At 42.1% G+C, this 20366-nt stretch overlaps 2 protein-coding genes across 5 annotated transcripts in view; one reads left to right on the plus strand and one right to left on the minus strand.

Annotated features, from left to right (window-relative positions):
* The window catches only part of PISD (phosphatidylserine decarboxylase), a 40471-nt gene continuing 20105 nt past the window's right edge, over window positions 1-20366 (plus strand). For 2 of the 4 annotated variants that reach the window (XM_030583318.1, XM_030583323.1), the window contains exon 1: window positions 15702-15790. Coding sequence is in view for 2 of the 4 variants with exons in the window: in XM_030583321.1 (XP_030439181.1) it covers window positions 7-56; window positions 4753-4850; window positions 15615-15790 (324 nt within the window). In the remaining 2 variants the exon portion in view is untranslated. Of the gene's footprint in view, window positions 57-4752; window positions 4851-15614; window positions 15791-20366 lie in introns of those variants that run through there. The other 2 variants (XM_030583321.1, XM_030583322.1) reach the window with 2 other exon arrangements.
* SFI1 (SFI1 centrin binding protein) overlaps window positions 16593-20366 on the minus strand; it is a 78697-nt gene continuing 74923 nt past the window's right edge. The window contains exon 36 of the transcript XR_004003018.1: window positions 16593-18228. The gene's annotated coding sequence lies outside the window, so the exon portion shown is untranslated. The remainder of the gene's footprint in view (window positions 18229-20366) is intronic.

Genomic DNA, 20366 nt, shown 5'->3' on the forward strand with positions numbered 1-20366 from the left:
TGCAAGATGGCGACGGCCGTGGAGCGGCTGTGCGGGGCTGCGCTGCGGAGGAGCAGGTAGGGGGAGGGCCCGCGAGGCGGGCGGCTGGTGGGCATCCGCCTCCCTCGGCAGGGCAGGGCAGGGCAGGCAGGCACTGCGGGCGCGGAACCGTCCCAGCGGTTCCTCTGGCGGCCGGAGGCGGGTCCTTGCCTCGCTGTCACCTGGGAGACCCCAGCACGTGTCGCGGTGGGGTGGGGGGCACCAGATGTCCCGATTTTGTAGGGACAGGCCCGGTATGGGAGCTTTTTTCCTTTATAGGGGCTCCTATTAACCCCCTACTCCCGTCCTGATTTTCACACTTGCTGTCTGGACACCCCACGGTGGGGAGAGTGGAGATGGGCTTGTGAACCCGCCCGCCTCCAAAGCTGCTGAGGGCACAGGGGCTGGGCACCCTCCACCACACACACACGTGTCTCAGCTAGGGTTAGTGAGGGCTGGGGCTGGGCACCCCCCCCCACAGGTCCCTTAGCTAGGGTCAGTGAGGGCTGGGGCTGGCACACCCCCCCACACACACAGGGCACCCCCCCACACACACACACACAGGTCCTTCAGCTAGGGTCAGTGAGGGGCTGGGCACCCCCCCCCCCCCCCACACACACACATACATACGTCCCTCAGCTAGGGTCAGTGAGAGCAGAGGGGCTGGGCAACCCCCCGCCCCCCCCACATCCCTCAGCTAGGGTCAGTGAGGGTAGGGGCTGGGGCTTGGCACACTTCCCTGCATTCTTCAGCTTGGGTCAGTGAGGGCAGAGGGGCTGGGGCTTGGCATCACTCCCCCACATCCCTTAGCTAGGGTCAGTGAGGGCAGAGGGGCTGGGACTTGCCACCCCCACCCCACATCAGGGTCAATGAGGGCAGAGGAGCTGGGGGTTGGCACTGCTCTCCTACATCCCTCAGCTAGGGTCAGTGAGGGCAGAGGGGATCTGAACTCTGCCTCGCTCCTTCATCTCCTTCCTACAGACAACCCCTCTCAGCTCAGAACATTGGGAGTGAGAGTCTGAACATTTGTGTTCATTGGTTACACTTCAGTTATCTAGGATAGTCAGGTACATAGGTTCTAGTTACTGAGGGCAAAGTGACAAGACTGATTTACTGACAAAAAAACCTCCCTTAACCTACAGTTAAGTTGGCCCCATTGTGCCTTTCCGGACCAGAAGACAGAGTCAGCAAAACCAAACTTGTGAAATCAGGGCACTTCAGAGTTAGCACAACCCCAACTCTGCTTCCCGGAGCTAGCAGTAGCACTTACATGGACTCAGCTGCATTCCGTGTATGAATGGGAAGGATTATGTGGAGCAGCTTGGCAGAGATCTGATTTATTAAATGAGGCCACTTGAGGGGCTGTACCCTCAAGGGTGTGTGTGTGATCCAGGGAAAGAGGTGCCCATGCACCTTGAGAGATTCAGCACTGCGCTCCCCTTGAGTAGCTTGTTGATTGGCAGGCACAGGAATGTTCTTGCCATGGGGTGTTAGCAGTTAGATGGGAGATGACTGTGGTTTATGGTGGGCAATGAAAAGTACAGTGTTGGATAGCATGTGCGTAAGGCACGTGGTATGCTTCTTGTGGAGTAGGCTAGTTTGAGTGTGGAACAGCTATAGGTGCTTTTGCACTATCTGAACAGGAGCTGAATGCAAGTATGTGCTATGGCTGTATTGGAGCATTACTCAAAGATGACAGAGTTGCAGCTGTGTGAATATAAAACCTTAACTCTTCATTTCCTGGTTTTCAGAAGGTTGAGTTTTGCTGAATTCTGTGTTCTGGAAAGGTATGGGATACCAAAGGGCAACCGTAACTCTGAGTAATGAAGCTTTTTGTCAGTGAATTTCCTAGTGTGTGTGCGTGTGTTTTTTTTTTAAAAGGAAAATGTTGTTAGTAGGAGTTAGTGGTCATTAAAGCTGTTACCATGTAGATTTGCTGTTGAGATGCTGCTATGGCCAGGTAATGGTGATGATAACAAGCTCTTAACTCGTAATTTCATCAGCATATTTCAAAGAACTTTGAGGAGGGAATGATGTTATCCCCATTTTACAGATGGGGAAATGAGACAGAGACAGAGTAAAGTGACTTGGCTAAGGTAATCCAGCAGGCTATAGCAGAGCCAGGGATAGAAGCCCAGGATTTCTGAGTCCCAGTCCACAGTTCTTTTGACTGGGGCACACGGTTGCTATGTGATTCTAAATGCCCCCCGCCTCCCCTGTATGTTTTGTTACAGTGGGAATGAGGATAAATAGTCATACATTACATGTTTGAGTTTGTAGTTGCTAACAGGGTCACTTAGTGTATAAAAAGCAAGGTTTTTAGGGGCTGTTGTCAGAGCTTTTCCCTTATCCCCCCTGAGTCACAGGATGGTAAGAAGGTGTCTCCTAGGCCTGAATCTGTTGTAAGTGTTTTGGCCATTATTTATAACTATATTGTTGAGGATTAGAGAATATAGCTGTATACTTGCTTATATCTGTACTTTGGATTAACCAACGCCAAGTGGCCTTTGGGACTAATAAAGGAATACTTAGTGACAACTAAGTCATAGTAAACCTAAACTTACAAGGAAAATATTTTCCAACAAAGTGGCTACACTATGGCCAAATTACACTTTAAATGTTGATTGACCTATCTGTGTTGCTCAGGGTGTGTGAAATTTTGCACCCTGAGCGGCTGCCTGAGGTTGACCTAAGCCCCAGAGTAGACGTGGCTAGATGGATAGAAGAATGGTTGTGTCAACCTAGGGAGCACATTTTGGAGAAGTGGATTGACTTGCACTGATGGGAAACCACCTTCCATTGATGTAGGAGTCTACACTATCAACTATCAGGCACAGCTTCAACACAATAGCTATGCCGTTGTAGTGTAGACGTGGTCTGTGGCACTACAGCATCATCGCTTGTGCTGCTATAGCACCTGTTGTATAGACATGGCCTCAGTTTATGCACAATCAATGTGGGACAAGAGAGAGCCTTTTTCTTGGGTGCCCTTTGGAGAATTTTAATAAGGAGATGTGGTCCTAAGTGTAAAGTCCTGTAGATGTGTAGGACTCTGTCCTAAAGTCAAACAGTTATGAGCCCTCCATTGATCAGACTGTGACATGCACATAAGAAAATGACAACTTATGTAATCAAAAGACTCTAGTTGGTGCAATGCCTTGTAGTGTAGTAAGACACTTTTGAGTCAGTGTGGTGTCAAACTAAAAAACACAGAGATTTTAGAGAGAGAGCTACTGAGAATATCACTCATGGTACCCACATTCACGGGATGAGCAGGTTGTACTAGCTTCTGCACGAGCTCGTCCTTCTCAGGAGGATAAGCTCATTAGCACTAGACACTTGAATCTCATTTCCAATAACTGGGCCTGTAGTCCCATCCAGTGGTAGCATATGGTGTGACCAAGCTTCAAGAACAGTTTATTCACAGACTTTGAACAGGCATATTTCTCCTGTTCCCCCTTTCAGATATCTCCTCTTCAGATGCATAGTTGTGGAAAAGCTTAAACTGTAAATTTTAAATGTGTAATTCTTGAGAGAAGCTCCTCACTGTGCTGGCTTGTTAAGAGCTTCACTGTGTGTGTTCAGAGCTGCAGAACCACTTGACATCATGGTTCAAGAATGCACAAAGTAACAGGTTTCAAGGAAAGAGAGAGAGAATTTAAGCTCTCCATAGTCCATGGAGTGATTCTAAAATAAAGGGACAAGATGTTTCACAAGACCAATAATAGACATGGACCCTCTAACCTTTGTGTTTGAGTCTGCATCAAATGAGTTGTCACTGAAGAAATTCCCATGTGACAACTGTTTACTGACCTATTTGAGATTAAATGTTTCTGGGGCCAAATGATCACACTACAGAATTTACCAACAGAGTTGGCAAGAGGCCCATTTGAATTGAACATGGTGACTGAACTCCTTTTCTCCATGTAAACATTCCCTCCAGATCAAAGTTGATGCATGTTGGCAAGTCTCCAGAGCCTGTGTTCTCTCTCTGGCATGATACAAATAAACTCTTATTAACTTCAGAAGGAGTTATTGGTATCTGATAGGGGAAGAATTGGGCTCCGGGCACTCATCCAGCTCCTCTTACCAGCACTAATTTGCTGTTTAAAAAAGAAGAGAGAGGACAGAACTTTGCAAACAGTGTTGTAGAAAATCTGAGCCCCAGGCAGTATGTAAACAGAAGATGACAACTGAATTAAAAGAAGTGAACTAACTGTAATAGAATATTCTAAAATCTTAACCTGGAATAAATCTTGCCCCAAACAGCATTGCAAATAAGAACATGGTATGAAGCAATTGTATTCACGTCACAAACATGGTGGTAAATAGAACAAAATATATATGGGGCGAAGCCATTAATAAATTGTACTGGGAAGGATATATCAGAGATCCACACACAATACCTCCCTCAAGGGCGAATCTCTGTAAGAGCATTAATTTAACTTGAACATGAATTGATATTTTGAAAGAAAAAAATCAAGATAAATTGGATTAAAATATTTAAATAACCAAATCTTGTGTGAGAAGTTGAAACAATCTCCTAGAGATGGTGGAAAAAACTGTTAGAGTAGGCTAGGAGGTAATGGGTTCAGTAGGAATTTCATTATAATCTTTGAGATCATTTCTTATTTGTGGGTCTGCTTCTGAATATTCAGCTTATCTAGATGTATTTGTTTAATTATATACACTTACGTGGTAAAATATGTCCTGTCTCTTTTGTGTTGTATATAGTGTGCTGAATGACTGTCGTTTCTCTTGGCACAAGAACCTCTCTCTGAGGAAGACTCTGGTCATCTGGAAACAGCCACCTTTCAGAACCTTTTTCACAGGTATGTGAGGGATCTTTTTCTCCTATATATTTTCAGTTGCAGGGTTGCTAGTGCTCTCTCCAAATACAGCAGTTCAAAGCTGAAGTAATAGGTGATTATAAATAGGTAAGTCTTGTTGAGGGTATTATGGCCTAGTGATTAAAGCAAAAGACCAAATTAAGAGACTGCAATCAGTTTCTGAGTGTACATGAACTTATTGTGTAACCTTGCAAAAATCACTCAGCTCTTCTATGTGCCTCTGTTTTCCTACCTGTAAAATGAGAATATTTACCCATCTCATAGGACTTTTGATAAGACTTAATTCTTAGAAGGGACTGTAGCAACACAAAGTATTACATTAGTATGCGAAAGGAAGAAATGTTAAATGAAGGCGAATTGGTAATAATAGAATCTCTTTTTCCCTGTTACTTTAAATAGGGATGTAATTGGTATATACATACTTGAAATATTGTGTGTATATTGCTCTTGGAATCAATGCCTGTTTCCAACCTATTTCATCACATAAAACTGGCAAATCTCCACTTCTCGCTGTAGAAACCGTCCATGCAGAAGATAGATAAAACTGTGATTGAGCTCATATTGGCTAATACTCGGGAAGGAGAATTTTTAACTTAAGCAGCAAGAGTGTTTCAGACAAATAGTCTGGACCTCTATTGTAAGCTTCCCCAATCATGGCAAACAACTTCCTTTCTCTTGCCCCTGATCTGCCATTACTTGTGGAAGGAGTAGATTTAAATGACAGCAATTCTAATATCCTGGGACCAACACAGCTACAACAGCACTATTCAATAGCTACTCAAGAGAGGTTTCTCCAGAACGCTGCTAAACCTCTGTTAAAGCAGGAAAAGCAGAATTGATCTCACTTTCAACCATGCAGGGGGATGTTTCCCCAGAAATTAGAAATACTTTTGTTGGGGTGGAGTTGAGGGTATTTTAGTTACCTGGAAATCTTGACTGCAGCGCACAGTTTTTCTTTTGAGTTGTTTTTCACACTCTTTAGTCCTTATGATCCTCGAAGCTTTGCATCATAGCTGCTGTCCTTTCAGTCTGAGGATGATAGTCGTGGTTACAGAGCTTGCTGCACTTCTTACCCCTCTCTGGCCTGTGAGTGCAGGCAACTTAGGTCTTGGTTCGCTCGCCCTTACCTCTCTCTGAGTGGAATCTTGTGATTCTCCCAATCTTAAACCTGGTTCTAGGGTACAATATTGTGCATCAGCCATGCTTACCCAAGCAGCTCTGACAGGGTTCAGTACCTGCAATTCTTTTCGTTGGGAGCTTGTACCAGGGGTGAATAGTGACTAACCAGACTTCTTAAACCAAAGTATTGTTTTAATGTTAACAGGACAAAGCATCACATGAGAGAGAGGATTTTAAAACAACAAAAGATCTGCATCCCTGTCCATATTAGCTAGATTCCTAGGCAGGCTTATTTTATCCCAGACTCTGAACCTCTGGAAACTGAGTTCACGTTAGCTCTTCCTCTGTCCTTTGAGGGGTTGCCTCTTTAAATCAGACAAACTTCTTTGTTGTGTCTGCTCACAAGCTTTTGACCGGCTGCTCCAAAACCAGGTTGGTGAGCTCTGGAAGGTGTCAAGTAGAGCATCGAAGTGAACAGCTCTTGCATTGTCTCTTAAATGTTTGCTGGGAAGCGCATCTCAGGATCTGCACTCTCCCTAACAATACTGTTATTAACTTACAGCCATACACTAGACATCACAATGATCAGGACAACACATAATATTCATAACTTATCACAGGCAATTTCAGAATCATCTCAAGTATCAATTGCGCTTCCTCTGGAACTCACGGATGTTATTTTTAATCTTCCAGAGATGATACTGTTTGTTAAGGCAAGGCCCTCCCTCTCTTTCCTAGGAGCTGTGTGGCTCACTGCAGTTTTTTTCATCTTGGTGAGTGGGAGGCTGGGTCTCAAACATACATCTGCATAGCAGGATGGAGCGCTAAGCACCAAGTCGTAGAAACCAGGTGTTCCAGATTTACCTCTTTTTCTAGTTGGGTTGATTGAAGCACAAGGAAATTAAGATATGCAAATCAAACAACAAGCTAGTGTCCGAATCATTCTTATTACACAGTACCTTCCTAGCTCCTAAGCCTTTGCTCTAGAACACATTTCCTTTTAAATTACTAACACTGGGCCATTAAGTGTACTCTAGGGAATTTTTAAAGAGCTGGTATTGGCAATGTCCTATTTCCGCAAATACTGAAGCTCAAAACTGCTATTCTTTTGATACCTGTTTTAGAACCAGTCAAAGTAATTGAGTCAGCATTTTGTAAGAGACTTGGAATGAGGTTGGGTCATTAATGAGTAAGTCTCATCTTTCTATAGACTGGTTTCGTTATTTGTTCTGACCTCCTTTGATAGCTAATTACTTGTGAGTACCTGTGGCAAAAAGGCTGTGGCCCAAGAACCAAGCCAGGTCTGTCTATCTTGCAGGTCTTGCTGGACAGAAATTGTGAAGGTGAAGGCATTTGTATGGATGCATACTGAGCTCTGTGTAATAGCATAATCATAGATAATAAATCTGACGATAAACCAGACCATTTTAACTAATATGAAATCTTCTGAGATGATAGTTTTGAGTTTTACGCTGTGAAGTGAATGATTTACTATGGGGACATCAGGCTTAACATATCCTGAATAATAATAAGAAAAGCAACAGAGCTTAGCAGATAGATTAGCAGGCTGAAACCTCTTTGACTTTTGTTTATTGTTTTGTTTTTTTAAAATACTTCCCTCAAAACAGGACATAAATTGTGACCTTGAAGTCAAATTTCAGCCATGTAACAAGTGGAAGGATTAAATACAACTTAAGGTTGATTAGAACTCCAAGTTATTTGTAGCCTTAACGACCCTGAACTTGGGAATCAGGGCAGGGCTAAGGGAGGGACTGTCGCCTTTCCAGCTTAGAGTTAAAATCGAGCATAATTTTCCATGTAGCTGGAGCAAGGCTTAAAAAGCAGTAGCATGTACAAAATGTTTACCCTCATAGTTATGCTGCCCATCTGGGATGGCCCTCTCACATTGAGGGCAATATTACAGTTCGTTTTCATATAACTGTTTATTTAGGAAGTTTGATAAATCCTTGCCATATAAATATCAGAAACTAAATGATCATTACAATTGTGAGCTTTTTTATTGTGTTTAAAGAAACATTATGCAGTAATATAATAATCAAATCTCTCATTAATAAGGTGTCACCATATTACAGAGTGAACCTCTTAGCACCATCCAAGATGTGTTGTTTCTAGTGATTTTATTAATTCAGTGAGACTACTGACTCTACTCCTATTTAGTCAAACCAGGCAAGTATCAAACATTAATATTTTAAAAATATTGGACAGGTGTGCTGTTTTTTTCTGCAGGCAAATATACATAGAATGGCATACTGGATTAGAGCAATAGTCCATCTAGCACAGTGTTCATTACAAGGCCTGCGAGCCAGTGGCAGCTCCCATCGACCCGAAGTGCGGCTCCCTAAGTTCCTCTAAGCTGCGCGGCCACACGCAGGCTATAAATAGCTGCGCAGCAGTGACTGGGGAGGGGAGCAAGTTGGGCCTTGAAGTGCGCTGTGGGCCTCTCCTCTGGTCCTAGAGCTCCTGTGCTGCCTGCTGGCAAGTGAGGAGAGAGGCTCCTTCTCCAGAGCTAGCTGCTGCTAGCAGGGAAAGGGCGGGGGTTTGTTCTCAACCTGCCTGCACCCCAAACTCCTCATCCTCAGCCCCCCCCAGAGCCCCCAGCCAGAGCCCTCACCCCCATACCTCACTCTCTGCCTACACTGGGCCCACCTCTCACATTCCAAACGCCCTCAGCCCCACCCTGATGTGGCTCTCACATGAATTTTTTTGCCAAAGTGGCCCCACACTTCAAAAATAGTGACAAACACTGATCTAGGCCCATTGTCCTATCTTCTGACAGAGACCAGTGCCAAATGCTTCAGAGGGGAATGAACAGAACAGGGCAATTATTAAGTGATCCATCCCTTGTTGTCCAGTCCAGCATCTGGCAGTCAGAGGCTTAGGGACAACCTGAGGTTGTGTCCCTGACCATCTTGGCTAATAGCCATTGATGGACCCATCCTCTGTGAATTTATCTCATTCTTTTTTTAACCTAGTTATAGTTTTGGCCTTCACAGCATCCCCTGCAATGAATTCCACAGGCAGAGTGTGTGTTATGTGAAAAAGTACTTTTGTTTGTTTGTTTGTCCAAGGATTGAATAATAGCAACCAGATATCTAAATGTCCATTGTCTTCTGTCTACTGTGTTGAGTATGTAATTGCTGCGTTAATTTCCCCATAACTACCCATTTTTTGAACCATTCCTCTAGTTTTGGACGCTTTTTGTTTTTTTCCAATGAGAGGTTATCAGTAGTCTAGCAGTTACCAGCAGATGGAAGATTAATTCTTATGAGTGTGATCAGGTCCACAAGGAAGCCCCAGGATCATTTGGTAATAAATATCCAACAACTTATAATATAATATTGTATAATAATATTATAATATATATTGTAATCCAATATTACATTCCCATTGCCCTCTAACAATGGGACTTGTCCACCATATATACATAAAATCTTTCTACCACAATTTTCTCCAACATTTATCCTCGTTTTAGTCTATACATATATTTTTAACCAACTGGTACCTCAAATACCTCTGAAACAGTATCTTAAAGAAATTTTGTTTTAGTGTGCTACAGACTGAGATTGCAGGTCCTCTTTTCCAGTTCAAACCCCTTTCCTCTAGGATAGTTTGTCTATCTAGATCCTTTTCCCAGCATGTCATATATGGACTTTTTTCATTAGGAAAGCTATCTGCCAAAGATTGATATAAATTAGATTTTTGAGGAGACTTCCTAATCATCCAAAAGCCATTGCTTCTATTAAAATTAGCTTTCTATATAAAACAAATTTTCTAGATGAGAAACATAATACCTAATTTGAGGTACTGGTACCATGGGAGAGTGGACCAGTTAAAGTTAATTTTGATTTCTAAATAAGTTTAAAAAATTCTTTGGTGAACAGCTGGTCAACCATGTATGTATTTGATGTCTCTCCCAGTTTTTAAAATTTCTCTGGTTCATGGGTTGAGTAAAATATGGATTATTTGCAGTGGGTGTCACTGCCAAGGGAAAAGAATTTATTTTATCTCTAGTTCTGTCCCAAACCCGTAGGATAGCCTTTGCTAAAGGATGTGTGTACATTTCTGAATGGGTGATTCTTTTAAATTAATCCATAGTAACCTATTAATATTTACACAGCTACAATTTTCTTGTTCAATAAAGTCCCAGTGTTTGGTGGAATTCGAGCACCACCAATCGACTATTGCCTCTGTACAGTTCACTTTTGTTCTGGGTGGGTGGTGGTGGGAGGAGGAGGGGGAAGTGTTGCAGCAGGGTCTATGTCCTGCCCTATGTCCAGAAAGGAAAATTCCACTTCTCCTTGTTTGCTGCCCCGATTAAGAGGTTAGAAGGGGTCTGAAACAACCTGTGAGTTTGATCTTGTCTGTACAGAGTTCTAACATTAATCCGAAGACCTAAACTTATTCAGATGCTGTTTCCTCTTGTTTAAATCTGCCTAGACACAAGCTTTCCTTAGCTCCTTACTCAGCTTACTGCTGAACTCTCGTCACTCTTAATATCCTTAGGGAATGGGATGTTCAATTGAAGTCACTGGGCAGTATCAGCTGCAGTGAACATGGCACTGTTGCAAAATAGTAAACTAATTTCTGCAATCTTGTCACATTGGAGTTTGAAAACCTATTTTGTTCTTTACGAGGAGATGGAGGTTCATCCAGAAAAAATAACTTGACTTAGGCACAGCATGTTACACTGCCATTCCAAAGATCAAAGGTTAGATCCCACATTTCCTGAATTAGAAAGACTGTGGCACTTGTGCTGGGGAGTGTGGAGAAGATAAAACTTCCAGTCACTCTTGAGCAAGTTGAATTCAAGGTACTAAATTTTTATCCATGAAGCTCTAAATGGTTTGGGATCTGGTTACCTGAGAGAACTGCCTCCTCATGCCATACAATCACAGCTGAAATCAGTAGAGACTCTTGATCTGGAGTCTCCTGGATATAAATAGGAGGGAGCTGTTCTCTGAGAGATGCCTTGATTTTGGAACTTGCTACCCTTTCATTTCACCGGAGCCTAGATTTGTTAACTTCTGGGCACACTGCAAAGCCTCTTTTTTCTCTCCCCTGCCCCTTTGGTTTTAGGGGAGGTGGGCAGCTGTGCGATAGAGGGCTTTGATTGATATCTTTTTGTCTATTGGACGTTGTTCATATTTATTTATTAAGGCAGGTGCCCTGAGCATAGGATGGGTGTCTATAGATATTTTTATAAATTCAAAGAGAAATAAATGAGACTTCCCCTCAAACATCTAACAATTCTAAATTTTCCCCATCCTTTACTTAATATCCTCCTCTTGATGTAAACTTTTTCCTGGAGCTTCAGAACCTTTTTGCCACATTGTTTATTTTTTCCCAGAGCCTGGAGCAATGGAGTACCCCATGCCAGCAGTAGCTGGGAGCTTGGGAGCCATAGCTCCCAGCCACCGCAGGCAGCGGCAGGGCCCTGCAGCTTCCAGCCTCAGCAGGCTGAAATCATGGAGGTCTTTGGAAGTCACAGATTTCGTGACATTCGTGACAAAGTCACAGCCTTAATTATATGTAAAGACAGATTTTAAGGTACATTGATCAGAGTACACTTTTTTAAGTTTATGTGCATAAAAATGAAATTAAATAAAGTAAACAAGACTTCAGTGAGGCAAAAACTTGATAGATGCGTCCTTTTATCAAGTTTCCTTTTTTTAGTATAGCACTGAAGGTTAGTAGAGCATCCAGACACTGAAAATGATGCATACTAGGCTAGTTGTTTTTTGCTCATGGTTAAAACTTCACAGATTTTGATAAACCATCTTACCGTTGTGTTGCCGGCATTACTAGAAAGGGATTTGGTCCTTTTTAGATGCCTCACAATTCAATATCTTGTTTCTTAAATAATATGCTAGTTTGTAAGGGATTCCTAACCTCAGGGCTCTGTGCTACTTGTTGACTTCAATGGGATCAGGAGCAGGCCCTTCGTGTTTGATTCTGGTTCATCCACTCTTCAGAGGAATGCTATGAGATGATACCCAGTTCTTTGGAAAATTGATTCTGGGACCTTGTTCCTTGGGCAGTGCTTCCTAACTCCCCACTGAGTCTACACCCAGACAGATTTTTCCTTTGGTAGTTCTTTCCAAAACCAAGTGATTCTTATTCATTAGTGCTGCCTCTTTGATGTGGTACATTAATGATGTGGTATCAGATTGGCTGTAGTATGAATATCAGAATTGTCAACGCATTTTAAAATACCCAATTAGCCTATTAGGCCTGGATTTTTCAACATTTTTGTTATAAAGATTTTGAGAGGAGAACACTTTTTGCAGTCACTTTCCCTCATTTGTTTTGTGCTGCTATTGTAATGTACTGGTATTAGCATTCGCTATTATTGCTCTCTCATTGTTGCTCTGTAACAATGCAGCATAGAAGTATCCGCCTTGCCAGAAAATGGAAACATTGCAATGTGTAAGGCTTGTTTCTTGTGCAAGAGGAGCTTGCCAAGTAACAATTATTATTAGCAACATTAGTGGTTCTCAATGTTTTCCGTACCATGACCCAATGCTACAACCAAAAAAAGTTTCGAGGACACCCCTCCTCCCCTGCCTGCATCTAACCATAGGGTTTCAGGATCCCCCTTACCATCTAGCCATGAAAGCTATGGTAGCTGGGACCTCTGTGGTGAGAACCACAAAGTTATATTATACTGTAATTCTATATAATGCCTTGTTTTTGTCTCCGGCAACTGATTATTCACTGTAAAACTTCTAATATTTAACCATGGTGAGGTAGCACCTCTTTGAGGGATGCCATATATAAAGATAGAAAATAAATCTAAAATACTGTGATGTGGAGCTGTTTGTTCCTTGCCCAAGATTGGGCAATGTACCTTGTTAATATGAGTCTCGATGATCCAGCCTAGATTGGTGATTGATCCTCATGTATGAGGCTATGCTTTCTTACTTTGTAGTAATTGATCTTGACGACTAATGGTGCTGATTTCCTCAAGGCAGGCTCCTTTAGTCCCAGGTCCCATTACACAAGTATATATCAGACCATGTGCCCAGCTGACAAGGGAGAATAAAGGTACAGACTATTTGAAGATGGGAAGGCAAATGTAGAAAAAAGATAGTGGTAGACCATAAAAGAAACCCAGGGGGTTATATAAATGGAATCTATGAAAAACAGATGATGTGAAGAGCAAACAAATTGCAGGAAAGGTAGAGTAGAGGAAATGAATACAAAGCCAAAGATGGAGATAGGGAATCAGAAAAGCAAATGAAGCATAGGCGAACTGTGTTGCAGGGGGACAGCAGGAGGAGTAATTACTCCTGGGGGAATTCTGTGCCACTGTGCATGCACAGAATTCCTGTTCCCCGCAGATTTCTTTGCTTTTCCACAGAAAAAATGACTTTCTGACTGGGAAGCAAAGGGAAGCCACAAGAGTGGTCATATGACCCTCCCCAGCAGTATGTTTCAGGTGCCCGGGGCAGCCAGCAGAGAGGTAAATTGCAGTGGGAAAGGGGCGGGACTGAGGAAGACCCAGCTGGTGGCTCCTACCCTCGGCCAGGCTCAGTTGTTAGTCCTGGCTGGGCTGGAAAAGACGGGACTTCCTCTGCACGGCATTTGGGGCCATGTCCGACCCACCTCCATATTTCTCCCCCAGATGTAGCTCTGCAAACTCACCCCCCCTGCACCTGTCTCCCCTCAGCTGCAGAGGTGGGGGGATCACTGTACAGGGAGCTGCTCCCCCATCCACCCAACCCCTATGCATCCAGACCCCGTCATACCCAACCCATCCTGCAAGCCTCACCCCCCACCCCTGCACCCAGAACCCCTCATGACAAGCCCCACTCCCTTGCACCTGGACTACCCCGACCAACCACCTAGATCCCCACCCCACTGAGCCCCACTCTCCTAGCATCTGGAATCCCCCCACTGAGCCCCCTTATCCAGACTCCTCTGCCAAGCTCTATCCCCAGATACACCCAGACCCCTCCCCCCCCCGCTGAGCCCCAACCACCTTCACCTGGACCCCACTGCACAATTCCATTACCATTGCACCCAGAATCCCCCAAGAAGTCCCTGTGCATCCAATCCCCCCGCCCTCAGGTCCCCCACTGAGCCACGTGCACCTAGATTGCCCCACACAGAGCCCTGTTAACCCACACTTGGATTCCCCCACACTAAGCCCTGCCACACTGTGAACCTACCTTCCTGAGCCTGCCTGCCCACACCTGGTGCACCTAGCACGGAGGAGCAGGGCCCTGGGGTGTTTCTGGGGCAGGCCCAGTCCTTGTGCTATATCAGGGTTGGGTGCATCCTCACTGCTGAGTCCGTGTCCGAGGGGAAGGAGCGGGAGGTGCTGCACAGTGATCTCCCTCCTTTGTGCAGCTAGTGGCCTGTGCTCCTCAGTGTCATGCTGGAGTCTCCACATTTATTTGACAAATAAAATTTGCAGACTTCTAAAATATTGTGTGCAGAATTTTTAAATTTTTGGCACAAATTGCCCTCCGGAGTAATTACAGTAATGCATATATCAAATGGAGGGAGAAATAGAGGGAGAAAGATGGGAAAGAGCATTTAAATGTGGAGTAACATAAGAGCACATTTAAAAAACAGAAAAAACAAAAATCCTCCATAGCCATTGCAGTTTGTTAAACGCTTCCATCCTGCACACACTGGGAGCAGCACGTTGAACAACTATGTTCCTTATTAGTGGCGAGTATTCCTGTCTGTCACAAGGGAGATTGGGGTTCAATTCACCAATGGGGAGGCTGCCCTTGGAGGTCAGACTAGGGTCCCTTTTGTTCTAAAGTCTATGAAATTACAGCCTTACTTAAATGTGTTTGATGCTAGCTACAAGGTGCCAGTGCAGCTTCCCTGAGCAGTGTTGACAGGATTGTATCGCTGAGAACTGTGCTAACCAAATGGTATTCTAGATCCCCACTTCCTAGTGGGAGGGGTATAATACAGTTTGATACCATCCCTGTCTGCTTTGGAGAGGGAAATTGTGTAAGCAGTAACCATATTTAAATATTTTTGTAGTTAGAACAGTTAAGCTTCTGGTGTAGAAAGAGCCTTCATCTTTACATTTCTGCTAGAATTCAAGTGTACTTCCCATCTGTTTGCTGGAAATGGGATCAGGTGACGTTTACCACTCCAGTGGATATTTAAAATCCCGGGAGGAATTCTGGATATGATCTTTTGGTTTTGGTCAGTATCATGCCAGTGTCAGCCTTCAGCTAACTTCTCGTGATTTATCTGTTTAAAGTTTGTACTGGAAATATTGTCAGCTCCTTTCCTCATGCATCAATAATGGGTGCTGTTTTCATCAGGCCCCAGACAAACAATCTGAGAAAACAAGATTTTCATGATTTCCAGAGTGTCTTCTGATACGGAGGTTGGGGATCAGTGATACTTTTAAATCACAAGTCATGCTTTCAGGAAGTGGCTGCTGTCAGCAGTGACCCATCTTTATGTATGTGCATCCTCAATAACAGGACCTTGTATGCATCTTGTGTGTCAGTGGGACATGACTGCATGCGTCTATAACATTCTCGGTATCTGATATGACCTTCCTCCCTTATAACTTCGTCTTTACTCTGTAGCTGTCCTGTTTCCTAAAGATCTGCCTCTTCTTGTTAGACAGGAGAAAGCTTCACGCTGCACCGGTAGTGCGAACATTTCGACTGCGCCCCTTTCACTTTCTGGTGGCCACAGGTGGGGGATATGCAGGATACAGACAATATGAAAAATATAAGGAGGAGCAGCTGGAGAAAATGGGCATTGAGATACCAATCAAGCTTGCAAGCGAATGGGAGGTAAGATATTTGTGATGGGTTCGTACCACATGCCACATTTTGCTACATACTTTTCTGCTTCCTTTCAACAAGGGGAAAAATTGGACTGTGTTCTGTTACGAGAAAGCGTTTTTCCTCACCTCTCTGTCCTGCTTGCTAAAGCCAATGTAATGACATATTAAGAACTGTAGGTGTCTCTCTCTTCTTAGTACAGCCAACACATTTCTTCTAACAATTGTAACAGATGCAGCTTGGACAGTTAAGGCAGTTTCTTTTTTACTTGTATCTTAGTGATAGAATTTAAAGATGATTGGCTGGCATAAAGCATAAGGCGTGGGGTTTGCAGCGATTCTAAAGGAATTTCAGTTCTTATGCTCAGTAGAAGAAATGTTCTCATGTCCCAGCCTTGGAGTACTCTTACAATGCTAGTGAGTTGGTAGCATATCTGAAGATTTAATGCACTTTGAAAAATTTGCTAACGGTTGAGTATTGAAATGGAATCTAGCATAAAAGCCATACAAAGCCATCCGTAGCTAATTTTTTATTAAAGCAGGAAATACAGTCAGTGTACATCAGGGCACGTGTACACCTATGGCACATGTGCTGAAGGCGGCACTTGAGCTGATTTTCAGTGGCACTCACACTGCCCAGGTCTTGGCCACCAGTCCGGGGAGATCTGCATTTTAATTTAATTTTAAATGAAGATTCTTAAACATTTTAAAAACTTTATTTACTTTATATACAACAATAGTTCAGTTATATATTATAGACTTACAGAAAGAGACCTTCTAAAAACATTAAAATGTATTATTGGTACGTGAAACCTTAAATTAGAGTGAATAAATGAAAACTTGGCACACCACTTCTGAAAGGTTGCCGACCCTTGTTATATATGTTACAGTAGTGGCCTTCTGCAGTTACATATAAAAGCATTGAAAAATATTTTGTGATGAGTTTATTATCCTACTGGATAACAAATGTGTCTACAGCATGTGAAGGAGATTGCTCTGTCTAATTCGTAAACAAAGGAGTGGGAATCAGGAATTACTTGTTGTGTTCTCACTTCTGCCACTGAGTTGTAGCATGATCTTTGGCAAGTCACACATTCTCTCTATGCGTTCATTTCTTCCCCTGTGAAAGCATGGGTAATTCTTGTTTGTCTCACAAGAAAGTTGAGGCTAAATTAATATTTGTGAAAAGCTTTGAGATTCTTGGATAGGGAGTGTACCATGCAAATATGACTACTATTCAGAATTAGTATGAAGGCAATTCTTATCTAGATCCCTTGTGAACATCTGCTGAGAACTATTTCCTGCAGAAGAATATCATCTTAATCTCTAATGATTCTAGCTCATCCACACCATTAAGAAGAGCTTGTCCCTTCAAAGGTGATTCCTTCTCTACTCTAGTGATTGTAGATCTTTAGTGTTGTCACTTTGTCTTTAAGTTGTTGTGAAGCTGAAGTATGAATATCAGGTGTATGGACGTGTTCTGTAGTACCCTAAATGACCCATTTAAAAAAAAATACACAACCCTGTTTAATGAACAGATGATTACAGAACATTAAATACAATATACAGTTCCACATTGACCAAACAGTTCATAATATATATGTTAGGTTTCTTTTGCTGCAGAACATACAGGCAGCTAGTTACAAACTACTTTATTCACCCCACCCCGTTTTCTGTTTTTGAGTAAATTTGGCATTTCTGAAAATGAGGGTCTGGTGCCAGTGCAGGACATGCTCCCCTGCCTCAGTCTCACCTGTAGCATCCTTCTGTTCCTCTTCCATTTCTGAGTGCTTGGTCAGTTGTGTTTTGGACATATGTATATTAGGGACTAGACTGAAATTCCTAAACTGACCTTTACTTGGGACCCAAATTGGATTTGGTCCGAAGAGTCCAGATGTGAACAGTTTGGACTGTAACAGTTTGTGAGGAATCTATCTGTGATCTGTCCTCCATCCTTCCCTTTCCCAACCTGCTTGAGCTTATTTAGAATAGGTTAGTAAAATATTTTGTGGCTTTACGTACCATACATGGGACTTGTAAGTTTCTGGGGAGTAGTCTTATTTAAAAGGACCCTAAGGTATTTTTCATAGTTAAAAAAAATTTTTTTTTCATTGTTCATTGGAAGTGTGAAATTGGAATATTTCCTTACCCGACTGTTTTTATTCCATTGTGTTAATACCCTGGCTTGGGTTTTTTGGGATTGCTGTTAAGTTCTGAGCTGCAAGCATAGATTTAGCTTTAGACAAGACTAGTACTGAAGGATTTATTTGTGTAGGGGGGAATTGCACAAAGAATTTCAAACGTGTAAACAGGATTCCAGGTGAGCAGGTACACACACAGCATACTGTCAGGTTTTCCCACTGCCTTTCAGGTACCTTCTTTGTTGGCTTACGCTCCATTGTATGTTTTCATGGAATGAGGAGGGGAAGGCTGCTAAATGGGAAATACCTGGAAAAGAGAGAAACAATTTTCAGACTTGAAAGAGGGTGTTACAAACAATGGAGGGTTTGAACAAAATAATAGCCTTTCACTGGAAACTGGAGCATCTATGTTTGCTGACTTATGGTTTTGCATTATTTCCCTTCTGTGCATTTTTGGCATCCGTGGAAGCAAACTTGGCAAGGGAGAGAAGAGGGTTATCTCCTTGTTTATAAGACCAGGAGATGAGCCCACAGACAGCTTATAGAGAGAGAAAACATGAATATGAGAGATTTCAGAGTAGCAGCTATGTTAGTCTGTATCCGCAAAAAGAACAGGAATACTTGTGGCACCTTAGAGACTAACAAAATTATTTGAGCATAAGCTATAGCCCATGAAAGCTTATGCTCAAATTAATTTGTTAGCCTCTAAGGTGCCACAAGTACTCATGTTCTTTTTATGGATATGAGAGGCATCTGAAATGCTGCAGTACTGGACTGGGGAAAGAAGCTGCTGTGCATACCCCTAACTTCTGAACAGTATTGGTCTTCTGATGCAGTTTCTAATTCTGCAGGTCCTGGGTTGTGTGTGTGTTTGAAGAGACATAAGTCAGACTATCCTATATTGTGTTCTTCGACCTGACAATTTCATATAGAAAGAGATTCACTTCTGCAGGAAAGGCAGCTAGAGACGTAATATATTCAGGGAGTCTCTCCCTAGTCTAGGTCATCTTATTGTGGTGTCTGTGGTCTCCGAGGTGACCCATACACTATTTTGACACAAGGTCAGCTGTCCAGGGCCAGTGAGTGTAGGGGTAAAATCTAATCTCTCTGTGCATATATGGTCCCCATCACCATAATGTCTGCCCCTCCCAAGTATCTAAAAATAGTTCCTGTTTGTAGTGTGGTCCACGGGCTAACAAAAGCAGCTCATAAAAGTGGCACTATGAAGAATAAAACTCCTATTTAAAATGCTGGACCTATTTTTTTTCAATTAAAATATATATTTATATATAACTGGTACAAAAGCACGACCCAATTATTTTTATCACAAATATAACAGCATATGTTTAAATGCTTTGTGGTCCTGACTATAGATATAAACATACAGGAGAATAAATATGTATCTTAATACTAAACACTGACACCAATATGTGTTGACGCACAATTCTAGTCACAATATTGTGATAGTCATTATATAAATAGTAAAAATAGATTCAAACAATTGTCTGATTTCAAGTATTACAATAGTTACTTTAAATACAGTTATTTTTATCCTCCTTCAATATATGGGTTTCCACTGAGGAAGATTCACCTGATGACTTAACATTATTCGTTTTTTTTGCTTTGTAGAAGATGAATCCATTAATCACGGTAAAAAATAAATACCTTCCTAAAATCCTAGCGTTTGCTAGGATGTCACATTTTGAATTCTACATCTAGTTGTTTTAATTCTTGTACCTAAAGACTTAAATATTCTCCTGAAGTGAAGTATTTTGGGTGATAACTAGCAAAACGCTTATTATTTGTGCTAGGTTTGGTGAAAACACATAGGTAAATATGGTCCCTTGTGAAAGAGCTTGGTTTTTAATTCTGTTTAGCAAAGTGTATATATTCATGCATAATCAGAAATAAATTTGAAAATAATTATTTCTACTTGAATTCTTTTAGTATGTAACTATATATAATATGTCAATATTGATTCATTTTGATTAACAAAAAAGTAGAGTTGGAATATCAAAGAATGAAACTGGATAGAAGCAATTTCTTCTCTCTGCCTCAAGTATATTTTGAAAAATTTCATACAGGATGTATGATTAATATTTAACACTAAACGAAGGCTTAAATATTGTTTTCAAGGCTTTGTTGTCTTCTCATGATTTTCCTTCATCAAAGCATTAAATCAGTCCTGAATGGAAGAGCTGTATGTCACATGTAGTTTCTTTAAAGCTGAAATTTTACGTATCTCATTTGTTTTTTCACCACTGATGCTGCACATCATTGAAACTAGTACAGTCATTTTCAGTAACTGGTTCTTACACACTAGCACAGTACTGGTTTGTTTGAGGATATCACTGCAGTAAAGTTGATGCTATTTTTCAGTGAATTTTAAAGATCATGAAAATATTTATGACAGGAGAACAGGGAACACTTGGTTTCTGGCTTGGA

Source organism: Gopherus evgoodei, chromosome 13 (assembly GCF_007399415.2).
Source record: "Gopherus evgoodei ecotype Sinaloan lineage chromosome 13, rGopEvg1_v1.p, whole genome shotgun sequence".
NCBI classification, from domain to species: domain Eukaryota; kingdom Metazoa; phylum Chordata; order Testudines; family Testudinidae; genus Gopherus; species Gopherus evgoodei.